Source organism: Lagopus muta, chromosome 1 (assembly GCF_023343835.1).
Source record: "Lagopus muta isolate bLagMut1 chromosome 1, bLagMut1 primary, whole genome shotgun sequence".
Lineage (NCBI taxonomy): Eukaryota > Metazoa > Chordata > Aves > Galliformes > Phasianidae > Lagopus > Lagopus muta.
In genome coordinates, this window is record NC_064433.1 from 107,187,172 (window position 1) to 107,210,425 (window position 23,254).

Sequence of the window (23,254 nt, forward strand, 5' to 3'; positions counted from 1 at the left end):
CTCGCACCTAAGCGCGGGCGGTGGTTTAGGTGCGAGGCCCCGCCCCGTGGAGAACGGCTCCGGATTGGCGGGCTGTCGTCACGTGGCAGCACCTGTCTCCGTTTTCCCTCCGCGCGCCTGTCTGCGCGTGCGTGAAGCATGGCGGAGAGCGGCGCCTGGCTGCTGGTGCTGAGCGCTGTGTTCCTCTGTAACGCGCTCAAGATCGTGCTGCCCTCCTGCTCCTCTATCGTGAGTGATGTCAGCGCCGCGTCCCGTTCCTCCTCGCGGCCGTTAGTAGCGCGGGGCCGGGCAGGAGCTGAGGGGAGGGCTCCGGGCTGCTCGGGGGTAATGCGTCTCTATTATCTTAATGCTTTTGAGACATGGGTAAGATGCTGTGCTGAAAGGAACGCGGCTCGAGGTCAGTACGGCGCTTGCTGTGTTTCTATGAGCTCAGACTAGGTAGTCTGTAACAGAGAGGAGCGATGCTCGGTTTCTGAGCTACGTCTTGTTGGTGAGTTGCGAAGCTGGGCTCAAGTAAATAAAGCTTGCCGCGTCTGGTGTGACTCCAGGAGCTCAAGATGATGGAGGGAACAGCGATGAGAAGGACTGTGTCCCTGTTCTTACTGCAAGTATCAGATATCTGTGATCCACACAGTTCGTGATGAGGAGAGAAGGAAGGGAAGTTTATTTCTTAGTAAAGAGAAGGTGGCATCTTTTCACTTCTGGAACATCTCGTTGATATGAAGATTTCCTCGTGCCTTGGTGAAAGGGGATGGTGTCCTGGCAATGGGAGCCTTTGAGTGTGTACACAGGAGGCTGCTTTATGTGTGCTAAAATCAGCTAAATTCTGAGGAAATTACTTCTTTTTCTTTATTTTTTTATTCTATATTATTTTTTTCTTCTTATCTCTATATTATTTCTTTATTTTTTAGATATCCAGGTTGTTACAAAAGGATGCGGAGCAGGAATCCCAAATGAGAGCTGAAATTCAGAATATGAAGCAAGAGCTCTCAACCATTAGTATGATGGATGAGTTTGCTAGATACGCCCGCCTGGAAAGAAAGATTAACAAAATGACTGACAAGCTTAAGACTCATGGTAGGGTATAATATTTATTTCCTCTGTATGATATACTTACTCTTTCTTAGTGATAGTTATTACTGAATCCAGTCTTTAATAACTTCACGAACTTCTCTGTCTTTAACAAAAGAAGTAATATAGTAAGACTGCATATCTTAATTGGGAAAGGATGAATTGCTGGATTGGAGCTATTTGGTTGTTGTGCTAGAAGATGCTAGTGGGGAAGTGTTAATGTGGAATGTAACTAGATGAGATCCTTACTGTCTTTTTGCAATCCCATTTGACCATATGCAGTGGGTTTTATGATAAAACTACTGCTTTGTCTCTGTCAGGAACATGCATCATTTCATGGTAGAGAGCACACATAAATGTTTGGCTCTAGACTTTTTGCTCGTCTGTCCAAACTCACTCACTGAACCTAACAAGACAGGAGAATATCTGCTTTGTGTGCCTTCTCTGTGCAGAATGATTAGACTTTTCTGCACTTGTTTAGAGAAATGACAATCTTTACAACTGTCAGTTTTGAATTGTTCTCATTAGCATTATTCTTAATTAGTTAATTTCAATTAAACTAGACAACAATATTGCTTCAGAAAACTGTAGGCCACTACTGTGTTTGAAGATGTGCTTCCTGTCATCTCTGAGCTGTTCTGTGTTGGGCTGGGGGTACTGCTGGAGGAAAATAAGCATGAGAATTTTGAATATTGAACCTGACCAGGAACATTAAATGAGTGAACGGTCTTGGCTGTGAATAGTCTTAACCCGTTCTGAGTGAAATAAGGCAAAAAGTGCAACTGCTGAAGCCATCGTTTTCCCTATTTGTGAAAGGGAAGACCATATGTTATGCTTCATCTAAAACAGATTCTTAAGTTAGCAACTGCATTGACTGTTCTCATTTCAGAACCAGCATTCTTGATTACATGCGACTTCTCTGTCTAGGATATCAGAATTCTGCAACTTTCCACTGTACCATTAATGTAAAACTCCAGAACCTAGCTCTTCATTGCTTTCACAGTCAGTTATCTCGAAGAGATATTTTTAGACAGGTGTATGATATTTAGTGCCCTGATTGGAAGACTAATAATATTAATGGATCACTACTTTTCTGACTGTTATAAATAATGCAGAGTATTATTTTTCTCTTAACAGTGAAAGCGCGAACTGCCCAATTAGCCAAAATAAAGTGGGTTATAAATATTGTATTCTACATCTTGCAAGTAAGTAAATCTTCTATTAGGGATACAAATTTGAGGACTAAATCCTTAGCAGTGTGATGAATCTCTTTTGTGTTTATTGACTGATGATTAGTTGCACAGGTATTTGGCAGCCCAGTGACACAGTGCACACCGACCCACGATGCACGACCCACGTGCACGACTGCACGACGAACAATTTCTTAGTTGTAGAGAGATGCAGCTGATAGGGTCTGGTTATTGTGAATGAAATGAGTTTTGAATTTCATGTAAGCTTTGTTTTTCTGGTATTGAGATGACAAAGTAGGAGTTTGTCTTACCTCCTTCCTTACTGTTTCTTTTTGGTTTGTTTTTCATCTATATGTGGCAGTGGACCTAGGAAAGTTCTGATATGTAATATATATATATTTTGCTTGTGTTTCTGAAAACATAAAATGTTCTTCTGCTGTGGATGCAGATTTCCTTATAGAGCTGCCATGTATCTCCACACAGTGCCTCCTGCACCAGGTTGTTGCTCAGGCTTGATGCCAAATAATTTTTTTTTGCCCATAAGAGAGTGCTCAACCTAAGACGATGTTTTGGGTAATGTGAAAGCTAGTTGGATTCTTAGCAGACAAGGACTGTGGTTAAAAACAGTCATCAGAATGTAACAATTTGTATTATTACCGCTTTTATTTATGCTAGATTTGAACCAGCCTCAAAATAAAGCGGTAATTTTCAGCTGCTTATTGCTAAATCTTGTTGTGTGTAAAGTTAAGGTCATATCAAGCCTAAAATTCTTTTGTATTTGTTTCCGAACAATGTAAAATAATAAGAATGCTATTCTCTTTAATTTAGAATGTGAGATGTACTGCTTCAAAACATTGGTGGAAATATACTTCGATGTTTGTTATTCAAGCTAACAAAAACTTTCTTTCTAGGCTGCCCTGATGATTTCTCTCATTTGGAAATATTATTCTGAACCAGTTATGGTTCTTCCAAGCAAATGGCTGGCACCATTGGAGCGCTTGGTAGCCTTTCCTACAGGTGTGGCAGGTAAGAGCTGTGTGGTAGAGAAAATGCATTTTCCAAGTCTGTGCAGTTGCTAAGAATGTAATGATAAAGAGTACGTGTGGATTAAAAGCACTGCTTCTGTATATTTCTTAATAGCAAAATGGGGAGCTTCAGACATTTTCATATGTGATTAGCTCGTGTTTAATGAACTCACAACGAAAGGGGAAACTTGTCTTTATTAAATCTTCTCAAACAGAGCAGTTTTATCTTAGTATGGAATACACCCTTGGGAAGGTTTCAAATCAGAAATATTTTTGTTTTAATTTGAAATTATTTAGTTTGAAATAGTAGAATTCAGTTCAAAAATGTGCAGATACTTATGGGTCTGTATTACCTACACATGCTTCTTACACTACTATGAAACTTTACTAGTTTATAGCTCTGGGATGATTGAGGTGCGTTCTCTTCTGGTTGGTGTTCCCACCTTTTTTCCCCCTCATTGCACTTCTTTACCTACTCAAACCCTTTTCTCTTGGTTGATGAATTAATGATAAGAAGGATGTGACAGATTATGCATACCTGAGTGGAATGTGTGCTGCCTCTATTCTAATTGAATAAATAAGCAGGATGACAGGACAGTGCAGTGTGGAAATGTACTATGAAGATAAAATGCTGCTGGTGAATCTTCATACTAGGCTTTTTAAGCTTCAGCTGCCTTAGAGTGAAGTCCAAATTATGATGTTGTCTTACCATCTTTAATAGCTGTTGAGAGAATGCTTTGTATCCAGCGTGTTTACTGGACAAGTAGGCCCTTCTGTTTAGGGCCAGGGATGAGTCCTTGGAAGATAGTTATTTAAATAGTATTTTAAGGAATTTTTTAAGGTTCATATCCTTACCTGCCTTCAGGTTCTCTTTTTGTTTAACCTTGGTTTATAACCAAAGTGAAGAGATTACTTCTGAATTCTAGGCGATAAAGTTAATAACACAGAAGTATTTAAAAATCACCAGAAGGTAATTTCTTCTAGTACACATAATAAATAGCTGTGTATTTAGTGATACTATGTCATATGATTCTATGCGGGCTGTGATACAGCTATGCTATGTACTACAGTTAGGGTACACTCTCTATGCTATCATTCCAGTACAAATTTCCACACTGTTAGTTTGAATGACAAGACTCTTTAAAACACAAGTGAAAGAGGTCTGGTTCAGTACTGAAAGTCTCACTTGGATTTTTTTTATTCAGTTCTATGGGGATTAGGAGAAAGGACAGAAGTATGGATTTAATACTCTTTAAGAAGGCTGATTTGAATTTATTGGGAAATTTACTTCTTTCCTCTCCATAGTCTCTAATTTTAGATTCCAAAGTACTCTTTTATTTACCACACCTTTAATTTCAGCAACCTAGGCCTCTTGGATAGGGACATAGTGAATATTTTTAGAAATCATGGGTCGTATTTTTGGCTCATATTTTTATTTGCTGCTCTTTCCCCAGACAGCCTTCGGTTTTCTCAAAACTAGCATGCAGTTAACTGGCATCCCTTGAAGAAAATCATTTGCATCTAGACAGAAAGATATTTTGTTCCCATCAACCTCCTAACTGTTTCATTTTTTGTTTCCAAGTTGTTTAATCTGCTGTGTGCTAAGGATGCAATAACTTCAGTCAAATTTTATATCTCTTTCAGGTGGTGTTGGAATTACCTGTTGGCTTGTGGTTTGTAATAAAGTTGTAGCTATCATGCTTCACCCTTTCAGCTGAAGAAATCCCTGTAGTATATGGAGTCTAAATTACTTTACCACAGTACAAAAAAAACATTTGTCTGTTATGATGTACCAGATTGGAGACACTTCTTGTTACTTTAGTTGGATGTTGGGCAGTATTGGTTTTACTTTCTTTTGTTTATTTGTTTTTTGGTTTTATGATCAGCAGTTTTCAAAGAGCAGCATTGATATTTATAAAACCTCATTTTGATGCAGATAAACATTGATTGGTGGCAGAACCTTAAGGCTTTGTCATAATGTATTCACAAAGGTCTTAGCGTTCTCTTTTTTCCATCTGTTAAGTTGGAAATGCACTGGCATTAGTATTTTTTGGAGCTTTGCTCTTTTGTTCTTTCTTTACTGTATAGTACAGCATTTTCACCCAAAGATGTGATTCCATTTGGTGACAAGTGGTATTTAATCAAAAGGTAGTATGGTTGTTTTAGAATAAAACAGAATTAATTTCCTTTTTTTTTTTTTTATCTGTAGATTGGGTTATTCTCAGACTATCTTAGAAAATATTAGTGATATATATGCAGAATCAACTTCTTATATTTTAGATTAATTTCTCAATTGCCAAATGCGGGTCAGCCGGTCACTTCAACACTTCTTTTAAATTCCTCATGGAATAAAAATTTTTAAAATTCCTTGTGGAATTATTGAACACCAGGTGTTTTGTTGTTTTTTTTTTTTAATTTCTTTCCCCACTACTTTTACTGATAACTGACCTTTCCTTCCTTGCCTCATTTTCTACTTCCCAAATGGAGCAAATATTGCAAACAGTATTTCTTTCCATGCTTTCAGAAAAAGGGTCCACCAACCTCTCCAAGCTCCATGTTAGGAAAAGTAGAAAACAGTTGATTCTGCAGAAAACTACATCCCTAGAGCTTCAGCATACATTAATGATAGTAATTCTTTCCAGTACTGCAGTTGCACAACAGAAAAGCTGTGTTAACTTCTGTGCTATCTGCAACCCACTCTGTTCCAGCAGACAAAGCAGTGGCTTTAAAAAGCTCTATAATACCTCCTTGGACATAAGGTTGAACAAAGCTTTTGCAGATTTTGGCTTAGCTCGTGGTCCATACAGTGTTGTATTATTTCAGGTCCTTTGCCTGGCTGCAGGAAGTGGCTGGAGTGCTTCCATATATTTAGAACTGCCTTTAGAATTAATTCAAAGAATGATGACACATTTTCTGCATGTCTGAGTGTATGTATTCATTAAATGTTTTTTTTTTTCTTAAATGTTATTTAAAAACTAATTTGTTTTTATATTAGGGATTGCATTTAGCCAACAGTAAAGTGAAGGCATTAAATATCGACAAGAAAAAAAGTCAAGATTGAATCTGTTACATGTAATTGTGTTTTTATTTGTGAAATAAAGTTTTTCAGTCCACCTCAGGTTTTCTAATCCACATTTTTAATGTTAATTACAGTTTTCCTAAACAAAATAAAACCCACCTGTGTTCTTCATAGTGTTGGAGTCTACAGACTTTTTAACTATGCAGTTGATGTATTTCTGACTATAAAGATAAAAGCTATGATGTTGCCACTTAGCTTGTTACAGAGTTTAACACAGTGGAGTCAAGAAAAGCAGTATCATTTAGAATATTGACAAAGGCATTTGCTATTTATCCACGGTTAGTATGAGATAATGAAATACAGTTTGTTGGCAGCTCTGGTCGGACATCTAAACGAATAGGGGCAGAGAGGCTTTTGGTGATTTAGTACAACCAGGAATGCTGGATTATGTCTGCTTGTTTGCTCTTAACTTTGGAGACAGCAGGAAAGGGATTGTAGAAGTATTAATAGTACATAGAAGAGAAGTACTCTTTTGACTGCATTAAATCATTCTTGAAAAATCTGCTTCACAGCTCAAGTACTACTTAAAGAACTTGAAGATAAGTATGCTTACAAGTAGGTTCAAAATACCTTAATTGCCTTTAGAAGTTTTCATAGTACAGGTGTTGTGGTTTGGGTTTTTTTTTTTTTTGCTACTGCTTTTTAAAATTTAGTAGAATACCTTTTTCCTAGCTTACATTGTAGCAGCCTTTCATGAATTTCCACCAGAAACAAGACATAATCTTCCTACCCTTACTTACATAACCTTAAATGCAAGATTTTTAAAGGCTTTTTGAGAACTAGATATGCCTGACTTGTCCAGAACAATGCTTTAGTCGTGCACATTCAATTCTGGATGTCAGCTGTGGTAGTTACCAGGCAAACTGCTTTGGTAAGTTTTAACAGCGGAAAAGAATGGAGCTTTAGAGCTTTATAATGCTAATGAAAACAATGTAATAGCAAATTATTGTGTGAATTCTGGAAGTGATGTCAGGAGTGAAAAGAAAATTATTTTCTTTCAGTACATTTTAGGTAGCAATTCAGTGAAGAATCTTTTGAAAGAAGACTGCTCACTGCAGCTAGTTAACAAATAACTTAAGATTCAAACTGCAGAGAGAATGCAAAAAATTAACCAAAAAGGACTAACTTGGATGCCTCACTATAACAGGTAAAATGACAAAATTGTTGAGGCACCCAAAAATGCATACATGCGCATCAATAATAAAAATGTTCTGCTGTGACAGCTGATTTGCCTCTCATTTTGAAAGTCATTGACAGAAATTCTCAAAACTTCTAAGATTTTATATACATTTTATGAAGCTAAAAACAGTGTGTAATTGAAAGGTAAGCTGAATATACTTCATAGATACCAATTTTGTGTATTATAAGGTTATTCATAATGACTCATTGATGATAGACACTATTTTATAAATCATTGGAGGGTTAACATTTCGCTTGTGTAATCATGCATCCCCTCACAGCTTTCTCTCCATTCCTCTCGTGTTAGAACATGAATGGCTGTCTTTGCAAACATTGCCTTGTCCAAAGAGTTCTTTCATAAGACTCTTCTTCCTTTCACTGAATATTGTATGAGCACAGCCTTCTGCTTCAGTCAAACTGTCTTTCTGCCTTATGTTGGTAACTTTACTGAAGGGTGGTTCGTGTAGCCCAGACAGTTTCTTTACTTTTGATTCTTCTTCTTTGCAGTGGTGCTGACCTGCGTGTCTGTTGTTACAAAGACTGCATTTTGTGGATTTTGTACCTGATGTAGGAAGCCCGTGATACAAATTTTCAGTGGTTTCTGAGAATACGTATTGTTTTTTCAGCTTAGAGAGTATTTTGTTTCTTGGAGTTAAAAAATTACTCCCTGCCTTCCCACTTCTTAGTTGTTCTTCTGACTTCTTTTCTTTCTCTTCCACTGCATCTTCCTCTTGACTGTTCTCTTTTACACTGTCATTTAGCAGAGTTTCTTCAGCTTTCTTTGACTTCTGTTTAAGCAAGTCTCTCTTTCTTTCTTGTTTTACAAATTCCAGACAAGTGTGTGCTGTCTGCGGTTTGTTTTCCTTTAAATATTCTAAAATGAATATTAAGGGATTTAGGAATGTTCTTAAATTATATAGGATCACAAACAGTCATGCAGCATTAACGAGAGCAAATTTTACTGCATTATTTCTTAAGTTATTACTGATGGTTAGGACAGTGCTATTTACTAATAACAGGATGGGGCAAGGTTTTGTTAAGATCATTATGTCATTGACATACTTGCTTCAATTAATTAGCATACAAGCATAATCTGTATTAAGTATTTTACAGGCTAAACATAGTGCTAGAGAAGTTGCATGTAAAGTATCAGGGAAATCACATGAGTTCTGAAATCCTAATTGTCATTTTATTGCTATTACATCAAGCTTAAATATAGGAATGATTTTTTTTTTTCCCCCCTTTAACTGGCAACATGCTCATTGCATGGAGCAGAATATACTGCAGTTTTTCAACACAGGACTGAATTGGTTCATGATGGGCTCTGGAAAGGTTTCAGGCTGAAAAGATGGAGTATAAACTGCAGGAGTTAAAAGATTTCCTATCACTAGCTCTGTTACTGATCCAGTAGGTGACCTCAGCAACCTGTCACACCTTTGTAAATGTGTGAAATTCAGCTCACATCATGTCTCCTACCATTTGTGAAGTATCTAGCTTTGACAGCATTTCGGATCTCAGTTTTATCTACCTGCCTCAATTTAAAGAAAATGAGGATTTTTTTCTAAAATATTCAGCTAAAAGGATACATTTGCTTGCTCTTTCACCTATTATACAGAACCTCTTCAAAATTAAGTTATATATTATAGATGAGTTCCTTGCATACGGCCTTTGTGAGATCACAATCAATGGTTAAGAGTTGCATAAAGTCTGTTTACAGTGGTCACTGTAATGAGGAGATATTCTCAGCCCTTGAAGAACTCCTTTTCCTTTCTTAGCAATAGATCCCAAGCCAGAAAAATCTATTGACAATCTACTATGATGCAGATTCACAACCAACAGTTTGGGATCAGTATTTGATCAGCGTGGATTTAACAAAGTGACCATTAAGTAAAGTATGCTTTTACAGATTAAGCTCAGAAATTTTACCAACACAACCATGAGCTGCTTTTAGAAGTCCAGCAGTATGAAGATGCCTTAAGCTGTGGAGCTGATCTGCTGTCAGTGTAGCACCTCCAGCAACTTGCTTTCAGTGACTTGTAGTTACTGTCAGTCATATGCCAGCTCAGGTAAATTACCATTATCATCAGTTCATTCAACTTTTGAAAAGATCAGATGCTTTTCTTAGAAATTAAAACATACCTCCATGAGTTTGACCAAAATTTTCTGGCTTTGGTATTTTCTTGGATGACTGCTTTTCTGTTTCACATTTGGCATCAGTGTATGCTTTGCTTGCTTTAGCTTTTTGATTCTTATCTTCTGATGCCTTTTCCTCCTATAATTGATAATTAAAGGTAAAAATACAGGGAAATGCTTGTTCAGGTACTTTCTAAAGATTCCAATCAGTACAATACTTACAAAAAGATGAGTATTTTCTTTTGAGTTCCTTGTAATACAACTTTTGTCCAACGTATTTTCTATTATATAGTAATATTTACACAAAATGCACAGGAACTTAAGATGACTGTTCAGGCCAATCAAGTATATTACTAAAACGGAGAAAAACCATACAACTTCAGAGGTAATTTAAGCAAAGGAGTTGGATCCCAGTCTTTCATACCTCATGTAGCAGAACTGTACTTTCTTCTTTTTCCTGGGGTTGGTACTGAGATAGCAGTGATGTAAAATGCTGTTTATTTACTTGCACTGATGTGTTTATACTGAGACCTGTTGCAAAAGGACTGTCATTAGCAGTAGTTGTTTCTGGAATTACATTGTTGGTTTAAGCAAAGATACATTTGATGACAGTGGTATTCAATTGGGACCCAAATATTCTAAGACTCAAGTTTTGTTGGTTAAAGCCTTGTTTTAAAGAGAAGTTTGCAGTTTAAGTGTATGTTAGTAAATTCAAGTTCCAGAATGCATCCCGCATTCTGAATGTGTATGTATCTTTATTGCAATTAAGGCATGCTTCAGGTAGGAATGAAAATGGAGGAGTAACTAACATAGCTAAAGCACTGTTAGCTGAGTTTGAGGCACCAATGTGTTGTGTCTTTCCAAAGATACAATAAAATCTCATCTGAGCATTACTGTTTTTTTTAATTAGAGGTTCTGAGTTTAGCTACCCAGAGGCCTGAGCACTTTCATCAGTACATTAGTATGCTGTACATATACTTTTTACTTAGTCTACAAAGAGATCCTGTTCAAACAGGACATGTGATGTCATAGAAATGTGTCAATACCATAGAGCCTGCGTTGGGTCAGTTTGTATGGTAACGTTTTAATGTAAACTTTAAGAGGTCTGGGAGGGGTACCTCAATTTTCAAGCTCCTAAATTCAGATCCTACAGAACAAATGTGCTTGTTTTTATGCCTTCTGACTTGTTCAAAGTTAAGCAATTATATAAGGCTTTGCAGAACCAGACTCTTAAGGAGAAATAGTTCACACTATATGAAATATCACCAATACTTGAAAGGAGGTTCCAAGGGAGCAATTGAATAGTCCCTTCAAAGAAGTACCTGAATAGGATGAGATGACAGGGCAAGGCCTGTGTATTGTTCTTTTATTCTATGTTTGGAACAGCTTTGACATGAATACAGGAACAAAACTGTAATCTTACCTACATCACCATTCAGCCTCATTCCTAGCTTTGATATCCGAAATCAGAGGAAGACTATCCACAAAAAGGGTGATTTTTTTTTCAACTTGCCTTTTGGTGGTAAGGATGTTGAGAACTAATTTGAAAATTACCTCTGAAGAAATGGCACTTATGATGTGGAGGGAAATAGTTTTCTGAACCCAAGTAGTTACTTAAAAGCAACAAAAATCACTAGAACATTCTTCAGATTCAGAACTAGGGGGAGCTGTACCTCTAGATGAACTAGTGTGACCTTCCAACGACTGAACAAAGCTTGCTCTCACAGCTAACTTTAACAGATTCACTCAATAATTCAGTTTTATTTTACTTATATGTATGGAGCTTTCTGATACCCTAAACCTATCTTCACTTGCTTATCAAGAACATTTAAAAAAAAAAAAAAGCACCCACACATTGCTTGTTTTCCTGCTGTATAAAAATTTTTACAAATACACAAAGGAAAACAACTCCTTGAAAAAGTAGGTCTTTCCAAATCTTTTATAGGAAAATTCAAGCCAGCAGTGAAAAGGAAAAACAATTTCAGCTATTACCAGTTGTAGGCTTCTAAATCATCATTTTCCATTAACGGCACAAAATGAAATCCTTATTGGGCAAGAATACCAGAAGAACAGACAATGTTGCTGGGAATCTATTCATAAAATAGCAGGTCTCATTTAAGCTAAGAACTTAAGTAGTAATCAGTGATTTAATATTACAATTTAAATAAATTTAAATAATCTACAAGTCCACATCAGTAAAATTTAAAAAAAAAACCAAACAAACCCAGATGGTGATGTGATATAACAAAAGTTAGGATTCAGTGCTTCATAATTAAACAAAGTTTGTCTGACTTGGAATAAGAAGTAGCAATTTCTTTTACATCTTAAAATTTTAATTACCAACTTTATCTCTGTATTTCACTTGTCACTAATGCAGAGTAATGGATTTGCAAAGGAAGTTCCACTTCCTCCTTTAGTTTAGAAGCAGGAATATTTGAGCATATTTTAAATAGTTGAGTAAGCCAGGAAATTCAATGTTCCAATCATTATCCAAAACCAGAGAGTATAAGATTGCTGTGCAAAAAGCTCTCCTATGGAATAGTGGCAAAATGTTTCTGATCTTGAGTAGCAAGCCAATGTTACTTCAATATCTTTCATGTACTTCTTCCACATAGAACACATCTATTAGTAAATTCAAGATACTACATCCAAAGCATATATAAATCAGCAATTTATAAACGCTTCAAGAAAAATACTTGCTTCAGTGTTGTTGTCCTTGATAGCATGCATGTGAGCAACAAAGCAGTTCTGAACTTGTATGATTTATAATTGTTTTTAGCAGTTGCTCCCTCAGGTCAAGGGGTCAGCAAACATAGATGCTTAATGCTATGTGAGACACAGCCTGTAGCGTTCAAGGAATCTGCGTCAGGCTGGCCAGCATTACCCAGGAGTGATGGGATACCCGTGTCCTTCTGGAACAACTGCAGAGCCAGGCAAATGTGCTACAACATCTCAAATGCCACCAGATGATGCCTATTATTAGGCAACTGAATCCCACACAAGATAACTGCTCCTGGAATGGTTGATAGACAAACTTGGCTATGATAAATTTCTCTCCAATACCCGTCTAAATCCATAAAAAAGAAATAGTTTACTAAAGAGTTATTTCTTCCTGTTGATAGAATTAACTTCCTGTTATTTTGCTATGTCTTTCTACTATAGCATCAATTTTGCTGATGGAAATAACTGAGAAGATATCCAATAATGGGTTTATTACAAGCTCTGACTGCCTATTTAAATTTACTTATTATGAATAAAACCAAAAGACAGCTGAAGATGTATACTTTTTCTCTCAGATAAACTGACAGTATGATCATCAGAATAGCCTTTAAACTTTGTAAACCTTGTACCTCAAATCCACTCCCTTCCTTGCAGCACAACAAAATGTAAGTTGCAGAAGCTTCAATAATAGGCACTGAAGCATCTCTACTTCTAATAATCTAGAGGTTTTAAGAATAAAAAAAAAAAAAATATGAAGAAAAAAAGAAAAAAACAGCATCTAAAGACCCAGACCCAGCTAAATTCATTATTTTGACTGATCTGAAAGCACTTTGAAAGTCTGTACTAACACTAGGAACTTGCTGCATGAGGTTAGTTTGTGAGGTGCTTTAGTTCAGTGAGATGTGATGTTGGAACTGTAGCTGTGGGATGACCACTTCTCATGGCCAAATCAAAACAAACAAGCCTGAACAAAAATCAGATTGCAAAAGTGGAGCGATTGCTTCACGCTCTTATTAAAATAGACAAACAGCTCTTGATGCAAATAGACACAATAGCAACACTATTTCATTGTCTCTATTACAGTACTAAAACTGTACATATGCTAAAGACTATTCAAATGAAAAAATGGGTGAAGTATTAACCACAGGTCATACGTTGATAGTCATAGAATACACAAGCATAAAAGAACCACTAAAGCATACGTGTCAGAATATTTTTTGCTTATATAAAAGTACTGTCTCTGCTTTTATTTAGGAATATACATCCCAATTACAAGACAATATAAGATTCACATAATGAGATAACGAGGGAAAACAAATATACCTTTACTTTTGTTATGAGGTACTGAATCCTCTTTGTCCTTTGGGATTCTAAGCAAACGATTTGCGTAGATATTCTTTATGTAAAGTTGCCGATCCTTTTCCTAAGAAGGAATAAATACTATTAAGTTCCTTGAGTGCGTTAAGAATGAGTCTTTACCTATTTGATTTTCTTATGCTGGGAAAAAACTGCCAGCAATATTCCTTTGTTCTACACCATTTAGTGACTTTGTCATCCACTTAAGCATGAATCAGCCGTTTTCTTTCATGAGCCAAACCAAAATTGTTTCCTTTAAAGGCTAAAATCACATTTTTACACCTTTATAACAATGCTCAGAAAATGAGGCCTTCTGTAACATGACATAAGCTTCTGAGGAACACTTTCAACATCACTGTCATAAGAATCATGTTTTCATACTTAAATTTCAGTAACATTCTTGCTAATCAATTCCTGCTCTGAAAAGGAGTTACATTTAATTTGGGCACAGAGGTTGATCTGAATGAGAATTACATCTGTATACCCTGAATGGTCTGAATAAGCCACATGTGCAGAACTGTAAATGTGTAAGAATAAACTGTTCTGGCACAGAAATATGATTAATAAGCATGTCTGCTCCTTCTGGTAAAACAATATAAGGTTTCGTGAATCTAAACATAGCATTAAGAAAACACATGAAGAAATATTTAGAGAAGTCTTTATGTGGAAACTGTACTTTAAAATAATTTGCATTCTAGAACAGCTTTACATGAATGTTCCTAGGGCTGTGACTATTTCCATCTCCCAGATATGCACACATAGATACATATACATCGTCAAGAGGAACAATCAGGCATCTGATTCCATTTTGGAGAAAGTTTCCTTGTAGAATCAACAGATGCATCAGTCACAGAAATAAATAGCATATTTTAACCATGCTACAAACACAGTTTAGATTAAAAAGACCACAAAGATTTCCATATTTTCTTGATACGTATGTTCTTCTTAAGCACTATTCACATCACATAACTTTATTTTGTTTTCTGTCTACTCAGTGCCACGTTTATGTTCTTCCATACATTTAGTGTAAAGTGTTACTGTGTTAAAGTTGACACAGATGTCCCAAAAATATTTTTGTAGAAAACAAGCTGAAACTTGAAACAAACTCTTGAATCATTTTTGTAAGTCTTTTTTGTTGCTTTTCAGATTGTAATATTTGGCTCATTTTGATTTGAAAGTGTTCCTGTAAGGAAGCTCATACTGGGTGGATATATTGAGCTAGATCTAACAAAACAGTAACAGTTTGGTGGGTACTATTTGTTCAAATTATGATACATTAATCTGTTCCAGTTAGTTACTGAAATCCTTTAACTTTTGACAAACAGACCCTACAACAATTTCACAATTCTATATTTTGACTTTTTTTTGTTAGACTACAGACTCAAATATGAATAAAAACTCTATTAGTAAATAATGAAAGAAGCAAACGAAAAGATAAAATTAGTGACTCGAATCTTCCTGTAGGAGCAGAAACCTGTTTAGAATCTTGAGTACCTTAATTTTTTGGTGAAGAGAGTTAATTTCCATTTGCAAGTTCTTTGTAATTATCCCAGCTTCAACAGCTTTTTTATTCTCATTTGCCAGCTGGCGACTAAAGGTGCTATTGTTCAACTTCATCTGCTTTTCTAGGCTCTTAAAAAAATTACACGTTTTACAACATAGATGTACTTAGTGTGACTGTTAAAAAGTTTTCTATTCTTACCAGATCTAAAGAATAAGCATGCTGATATAATGAAAAGTAACCTTCTATTTATTGTAAACAACGCATGAAATGATTATCTCTAAAAGTACTTTAGAAATGAGCAAAAAGAGGCTTAAAACCCAATTATACTGATCAGAAAATAAAGTGTCTGGCATTTCAACATGAAAAATTTGCCCGTACATTACTGTTCTGATAAAATTAGTGAAAACAATCATCTTCAAGACATTCTCATACGCTTCATTTCACATCAACATCGATTTACTATGGCAGCATAAAGAGGCTTTGTGTAAATGAAGAGTAGGTACTTTACCAAGTACTTTATCATCACAACCCAGTGCTATGCACTGAAGTAATACTTAATAAAATTGTAGGGTGAGAACCCAATCCTGCAAGCTTTTTATTGCTTCTCACTGTGACTCCTGTAAATAGAAAGTTTCAAGAGTCTAAATTCAGCTATTTATGTTTTCATTTCCTTACAGGTAATAAAATACTTCAAACCCAGCTTCTCAGATAGTGAAATGCCTCTAAGATTACCTGGCTCTTTATTTAATCATGTGAATAATGTACTCCATAGAAAACAGAAATTAATTCCTGGAGGACAATAGACATTTCACTCTTCTGGTTTTGTAATAAGGCCTGTATTCCTGTTTCCTCATGAAAGGTTCAATAAGAGTAAAGCTTTATGTAGAAGATAAAAAAGATCATTTGATCATCTCTTATTGAACTCCCAGCAGACTTTTAGTACTCCTGCATAATAAATCAGCCATAGAGCCAACTCTGACTGCAGCGAGTAACAGTAATTAGTGAGCAGGAGATGTAGCTACACCCATGCTGCTCGCCAGCACCACCTGGAAGGAAGAGTGCTTGTTTCCAACTGAGCCAGCTTCTCTTGTCCAAGGAAGCAGACCAGCAGCAGCCAGGTGGTCTCCATGTATGACTAACCCTCTGTTTTATCAGGGCAAATCAGGGCTCAGGGAGTTCCACACCACTGCAGCTGGACTGCCCAAGAAAGGCTGGGTAACTCCATGCTGCTAGCAGAAAGTAGAGCAGACATTCTATTGAGGATTGCCCTCCAGCTATGTGCTGTGCTTCTGACCTAATAGGGTTAAAACAGGACTTTAATTCTTAGAAAGCTTTATTGCTGGATTCAATTCACTCAGTCATTACTGACAAATTTTAAAATACTGGAAGGAGTACTACTGCCATTATTTATACCTTAATGTCTAGCTTAAAAAGAACACTCAGTGCTAGAGGACTGTATTATAATCATCAGTTTGACAAGAAGCAACTAAAAAAGCCAATATCCACTACTCTTGCACAGAACCTCTCCTATTATTCTTACACAAATAAAACGATAGGTATATATTACCTGTATTCTCTTATTATTCACTTCCATTTTTTCTGCAAGGACTGATAATCTGTGATAAAGTTCCTCTTTCTCAGCAAGAGTCTTGTCTTCTGAAAGCTTATACAAGGCTTGCAAATCATCTTTAGCTTTTAGCAGCTCTGCTTCAACTTTCCTAAGCCTTCTGGATGCACGTCTTTCTTCCTCCTGAGACATCCTCAGGTGTTTCCTCATAGTACTCACCTCACTGTAATGCCTTGCTAACAGATCAGGCAAGACACTTTCTGAATTTTCATATCCACCTATTGCTTTTGAGTGCCGATACCAAAGCCGTTTCAAAACCTGGTTTTCTAAGTTTGATGCTTCTAACTTGCGCTGCAAATCAAATATTTCATTCTTCAGCTCTTTAATTTTATGAAGTCTTGCTGATAATATTCGCTGAGCCACTTTATTTCTTTTCTGGGAAATCATGTTATTCTGCAGGCTTAAAAATGAAGAATTTTGATGTGGTATCTTCTTAGCTGGCAATTTCTTTCCCCCTGCATTCAGATCAAAGTAAATTGACATTGATATATACCCATCAATCAAGACAGCAAAATCACTGCTATGTCTCCACCTGCTCACACAAGCTCCTACATTACTCACCCAGGGTACTTAAATGCACTATGACCAAAGGTCCAAGATCTACATAAGAAATCAATGTTCAAATCCATACACACACAGATAAAGCAATCCATAACGGATTTATGTGGACCACAGCTACATAGGAAGCTAAAGGTCTGTAATGGCACAAGGTTGCCTCCTTTCACTTTCTGAAGCCATTTTTATTTGAAATAGCCATCGTGCTCAACTTCCCTTAATAAGGATAACAAAGCATATGTTTGTCTTCTGTGGCAAACACCAGGAACATTTTGTGAATAACTCAGTGAAGCACACTTATAAAGCATACAGTATTCCACTATCAGTGGAAACAGATTTTTCCTTTTTGTATATGTTTAGTTCACTAATGTATGTGGGGGCTGTTGAAGCCAATTCATCCCACCTGGAAGGATTTCTACAGGCTTCAAGAGGAGGACCTACACCTTGAATAGGGGCATGACAGAAGAAAAATAACAATAACCTAAAGGTCTGCAAGAACTCAAAACTCAAGGTGATCAAAATTGGACATAGTTACATATCTGTGAAGTTATGTCTTCTGACCAGCTTTCTGTAACTTCTGAGGCAGCTCTGAGTTTTTAACCCTTATATGCTTGTAAGCATAGAACAGTTATGTAGTCATGTACACTGTTTCTAAGCAGTAATTAAATATATACATATTTTAATGGCTAGCATTCTGTATTAGTATATATATGTATTAGTATCTGTATTAGCATTCTGTATATAGTATTACTGTCATTTTGCCTTTCTGTATGGCCAATATTCTAAGTGAATGATACTAATTTTCCTTTCCTGAAATGTAAGTAGAATTTGAAAATAGTCAAAACTAGATCAGTGTGTGCTCCCCCCTTTCAGACACGTATTCAGTCTCATTCTAGCTTTCAGGTCATTTCAGGCAGCATTTTGCTAGAAGTTTATAATAATAATTTATCAATCAAAAGTATTTTAAGTACAGAATACACAAGGTCCTAACTCAAAAAAGAATAAAGAAAAAATCAGATCTTTTTAAGAACTTCAGTATAATTCAGTGAGTATTCCACATACAAAATATTTACAGGAGCAGGCCCTAATTACAGCATCCTGTAGCAGACAGGAGGCAACAACAAAGTCATGTCAGGACAAGGTAAATCAGGACACCGCCTCAGGCAGCAAAGCCAGGCATCAGCCTCAGCCTCACTTCTTCCATGAACAAAGCTAGAATAACAGAAAGCTACAGCAAGAGTGTTACTTGGGAAGACAGGTAAGTGGGAGAGTGGCTTCTGCTGTGGAAAAGGCTCTTCCTTGCAGCACCTGGTTGGATTTAAGGAAACACCGATATGAAAATATGCAGTAGAGATTCTTCACTGCTAACATTTACAAGGAGGAACTGTATTTGTGCTATATGGTCATTGCACTGAAGCATAAATTCTACATAATACACTATGACTAAGATGGCCAAAACATAGGTTTTTGTGTATGAGTTGACATGTTTGTGCAGACATACAGCTTTCATTAACTTTCCTTAAGAAAGTTTCTTTTCAGACTCATCAGCTTATGCATAGTCCAAACCATAGAAATATAGAAATCACAGTATCTGCAGGAAAGCCATTCAACATCAAGGAATGAAGACTGCAAAGCTGTTCCCACATGTCAAGTGATTATCCTGCCTCTTGGATCAATGAATATTATGGCATAACATAGTAAGAGGTCTCTACCTCTTTCTCCTCATTCCGGTGTTCAAAACATGATTTATTATTCTTCAGTGAAAAAGTGTTTTCCCTGCCCTCCTCATTACAAAAAAAAAAAAAAAAGACACCATAGAAAGGGAACAGCTGTGCATCTGAAGACAGTCACATTTGAATACTACCAGAAAACAAATTACCTTTATTGTTTTGGGAAGAGATCTGTTGTTCTTTTTTCTTCTTTCTTTCATTTTTCTGCATTTTCTTCTCTTCAGCTTCGGATAGTTCTAAACAACGGCTGCTTCTAGCTGTTTCAGAGCAAGTCACTGACAAAGCCCTCAGAATAGTTAGTTTGATGATTTTTACTTCTGCATTCTCCACTGCATTGCTTGCAATCATTACCTCTGCTTCAGCTGCTGCTTCTAATACTTGTGTGCTTTGGGGAATCGTCTGTGTCACATACTTACTAGGACTTGCTATCCTCCTGCACTAAAATATGAAGGAAATATTCATTTGAATTAATCACTGCTGTGGTAGAAGGCTTAAAAATTGACCTCCATGAGCTATCAGGAATTAAAATGTTAGTGAGTTATTTACTATTAACGTAAATAGTATTGAACAGTCTGCATCTATATTAAGCAATGCTAAGGAATACTAATCCAGTAAAATAATTGTGTGTAGTAAGCAGTAACTTCATTTGCAGAAATAACTGCAAATACGAAATATAATCATTTAACTCAGAATTTACTGTAATACTAGCATGTGTTTTTTGAAGACTATTTACAAGATACTGATGCTTAAATGTAAACAGATACCATGGTTTGTTTCCAGTAACATACCCATTTTATCCAGGATAAGTATATTTAAAAGAAGTGCAATTGTGTTTATGCCCTATAGCTAAAAAGTGCTTTGTAGTATTACATAATAATTCTCTAAAATTAAGATGATGTTATTGCTAATTGCATTCTTTTGTTATTTTTTAATGTCCATGTCACTAAAGAATCATTTAGTCATATTTTTCAATACTTAGATCACAAATCAGATCACAAAATGAAGTTATTTTGACTGACATATTAACATAATAGGCAGGAGATGTAGCAGCACCTAAAGCTATACAACACAGTCTCTGATTTTGACACTGAAATAAAAATCTTAAACTTTTGGGACGTTGCTTTATTTTACTTATTTTGAAATAGAAACAATAAATAAATGAATAAATAGATTAACAATATAACAAAAGTACGTCTGCACAATTTCAGAAGAAACATTAGGAAAATAAATACTTTTTTTTTTTTTTTTTAATAAGGACAATTGTTTCACAGCCTAACCATACTTAGCACATTTGTTTCCTTTTTAAAGTGCTATAAGACACTGCTCTACGTGTCAAGGCACTTATAACTGGAATTATCAGCTGTAATGCACTGTTGTCAGAGACGTGGTTCTCTGATGCAGTGATCTTACTTTTTTTGACTGGATTTATTTGGAGTTACCTTTTTCAGTAGTCTCATTTGCAAGCAAAATGAATTCTCCTAATTGTTTAATTGTTGAAATAGAATATATCTAGCATAAAATATAAAATGCTGACATGTGATACATATTTGTAAGTATGTTATACCTAAGTATTTTTGTTTACTGAGTCTTCTGGAAAGTAGAACAGATTGACTTCAGTAGCTTACACTCTTGGCAATATTATTTAAACAGTGTAGTTTCAGTAAAAAGGATTTCTTGGGATACAGCTCAGCCTTTCTCAATATGACCTGAAGATGACTCAGCCCATAGTTTTACAGATGCAGAATTCTACTCATTAGTAGAATAAATTGTATATCTGGGGGGACTTAAGAGAGAGTAGCAAGTATGTAAAGGAAATTAAAGGGGTATTAAAATGATAGTTCACGTAAAATGTAAGAAGCAGCCTTAGCTAAAAGAAAAAAAAGGGGGGGGGGGGGGAAGAGAAGATATTTATTAAATATTCTTCCTACTTTGTTGCCATTTTTGCTTTCTGGTGAAATTTTACTTTAAATTAAATTTCTTAAACGGAAGAGGGGAATCACTTAACTCCCCCTCGCCACCAAAATGTGCACTTTAGGATTGCACAAAACGTTGCAGGTCAACCCAGAAGTTTCCTTGCTCTTCATTCCCTGGTACAAATTACTTTTCATTATAGAAGACAGAGGAGTGCCTGTTGAATCTGAGCCGCTCTAATCACAGCCAGGAGATGGGAACTTGTAACACGACGATGAAGCAAAGGCCAGCCCGGTACACAGGTTTGTACTGCTGTTCAAATTTCATTTAGTACTGTCAACATTTTCTGGCCAAACTGGGTTTAAATCAAATGAGCCTCAATTCAACTTAGAACTGCTGCTTTGTGTTGATGAGATGCGTGGGCTGAACCTCACCATGCATTTTCAAAAGCAGACATTGAGAAGTAAATTAAACGGGAAAGAAAAAGCCAAGAGGAGAAAGCACAGAAAGTTAAGGACAAGTAACGGGGAAATTGAGGTTCTTACAATAGGAAGAAAAAAGGAAAAAAAAAAAAAAAGAAAAAGAAAAAAAAAACCAGCACTTGAGTAGGAAATGAAACGCATGAGCACAGCGAGAGCGTCTGTTCACCAGCAGCGCCCCGGGCTCCTCCAAACACCCCAGCAACCTCCCCCACCTCCCCGGCGGAGGCTCCTGCTGCCAGCCCAAGGCAAAATGAGAAGCCCTGGCTGTTTAGCAGTCGGCCCCACGCCCCGAGAGCCGCCTCCACACCTCACCGCCCTGACCCTCCATCACACCGCCCCGAGCTCTCTCTCGCCGCCATTACCGGCCGTTGGGTGCCGCCGTTGCCGTGAGGACGGGCAGCGGACGCAGGGCACGCTGGGAGTCGTAGTCGCGGTCTCGCCATCTTACCTCGCTGCCGCCCGTTTGTCTGTGTCTACGCTTTGTCCCTGCGCACGCTATTTGTATTTTTGTCCACATAAAGCTTTTCATGCTCTAAAATCTTTACCTGTAATGGTTTCTTTGTCTGCTGGCTTTGAGTTTGTTCTCTCCCCGTGCTGTTCAGGAGGGGATTTGGATGCTAAACAGCGCAGAGAAAATATTTGCCTCTTAATGCACTAAGAATTTATTATTGCTCTATGTGCGACAACTATCAGTATGCTTTGGAGCACTCGACCACAGCAACCTTTGTCATTCTTTAGGGCACTTGTATCCATATCATCTCATTTGTGAACAGCATGTTTCAACCTTCAGGCATTTTCGTTCCATTTATTAGGAAAGTTTTCATTTACATGCAATTTTTCTAGAGCAATGGGCATAGAATCAGAGAATCACAGAATGGTTTGGGTTGGAAGGGACCTCACAGCCCACCCACCCATGGAGCCCACCAACCCACCAGCTCAGCTGCCCAGGGCCCCATCCAACCTGGCCTTGAGCACCTCCAGGGATGGGGCATCACAGCTTCTTTGGGCAGCTGTGCCAGCGACTCACCGCCTTCTGAGTAAGGAATTTCTCCCAATATCTAACCAAAATATCCCATCTTTTAGTTTAAAGACATTTCCCCTTACCCTATCTCTATCAGACCCTGCAAAAAGTCAGTCCTCCTCCTGTTCATAAGCTCCCTTCTAGCACTGGAAGGCCACACTGAGGTCTATCTGCAGACTAATCTTACGCCGAACAAGTCCAGCTCCCTCAGCTTGTCTTCATAGGAGAGGTGCTCCAGCCCTTTAAGCGCTTTTGTGGCCCTCCTCTGGATCTTCAAAAGCTCTGATATATAATAACCTCGAGCAAAAATGTATTGTTTTGTACTAAGTTGTTTATCATGTTTTGCAGGGAAATACTCTGTGAAAATACCTAATTCCAAATGGCTTTTTTTTTTTTCCCCCCAAACCTCCCATTGCTTCTCAAAAGAAGAAAAACTGACAGATGGCAAGCCACAGTAAACAGTGCAAAATATCCATACTGTTATTTTTAGTTTTCACTGAGTTTTTTCAGGATTCCTGTTCAATACATGAAATGCTGCATTTCCAGCTTCATTAGTAGTTTGAATGTGCAAAAAACTTAGTTTCTAAAGCAGCATTTTTCTTGTACTCTAAGTTCTATCTAATCAGTCCTAGTAAGGAGGATTATCCTAGTAAGGAGGATTATATTCCAC

General features: G+C 36.9%; 2 protein-coding genes across 9 annotated transcripts; one reads left to right on the top strand and one right to left on the bottom strand.

Annotated features, from left to right (window-relative positions):
• The first annotated feature begins 94 nt into the window (after positions 1-94).
• On the top strand, positions 95-6,478 carry GET1 (guided entry of tail-anchored proteins factor 1). Its single transcript, XM_048945367.1, has 5 exons — positions 95-228; positions 912-1,077; positions 2,209-2,276; positions 3,173-3,287; positions 4,931-6,478. Exons 1-5 carry the CDS (start codon positions 139-141, stop codon positions 5,002-5,004), a joined length of 513 nt encoding a protein of 170 aa, XP_048801324.1. The 5' UTR covers positions 95-138; the 3' UTR covers positions 5,005-6,478.
• Positions 5,469-22,170, bottom strand: LCA5L (lebercilin LCA5 like). 8 transcript variants are annotated; one of them, XM_048945314.1, is made up of 9 exons: positions 21,871-21,896; positions 20,735-20,760; positions 19,320-19,608; positions 16,826-17,340; positions 15,249-15,386; positions 13,722-13,821; positions 10,102-10,208; positions 9,684-9,816; positions 5,469-8,418 (listed from the first exon to the last, which is right to left on the bottom strand). In XM_048945314.1, exons 3-9 carry the CDS (start codon positions 19,516-19,518, stop codon positions 7,820-7,822), a joined length of 1,791 nt encoding a protein of 596 aa, XP_048801271.1. In that variant the 5' UTR covers positions 19,519-19,608; positions 20,735-20,760; positions 21,871-21,896; the 3' UTR covers positions 5,469-7,819. The 8 variants fall into 8 exon arrangements, with proteins under 8 accessions (XP_048801271.1, XP_048801235.1, XP_048801296.1 ...); XM_048945278.1 differs by lacking the exons at positions 20,735-20,760; positions 21,871-21,896 and adding an exon at positions 21,926-22,170; XM_048945339.1 differs by lacking the exons at positions 20,735-20,760; positions 21,871-21,896 and adding an exon at positions 21,926-21,942 and having other exon boundaries at positions 19,320-19,445.
• Positions 22,171-23,254: the final 1,084 nt, after the last annotated feature.

What these genes read in the sequence shown, in the direction of transcription:
- GET1 (XM_048945367.1), top strand. Translation starts at nt 139, where the DNA reads ATGGCGGAGAGCGGCGCCTGGCTGCTGGTGCTGAGCGCTGTGTTCCTC. An exon ending in TTGTATTCTACATCTTGCAA is followed by an intron (nt 2,277 to 3,172) that starts GTAAGTAAATCT and finishes CTTTCTTTCTAG; the next exon opens with GCTGCCCTGATGATTTCTCT. An exon ending in CTTTCCTACAGGTGTGGCAG is followed by an intron (nt 3,288 to 4,930) that starts GTAAGAGCTGTG and finishes TATCTCTTTCAG; the next exon opens with GTGGTGTTGGAATTACCTGT.
- LCA5L (XM_048945278.1), bottom strand. Translation starts at nt 22,006, where the DNA reads ATGGCGAGACCGCGACTACGACTCCCAGCGTGCCCTGCGTCCGCTGCC. An exon ending in CTCTTCCCAAAACAATAAAG is followed by an intron (nt 17,341 to 19,319) that starts GTAATTTGTTTT and finishes ATCTGAATGCAG; the next exon opens with GGGGAAAGAAATTGCCAGCT. An exon ending in TTTTGGTCAAACTCATGGAG is followed by an intron (nt 8,419 to 9,683) that starts GTATGTTTTAAT and finishes TATTCATTTTAG; the next exon opens with AATATTTAAAGGAAAACAAA.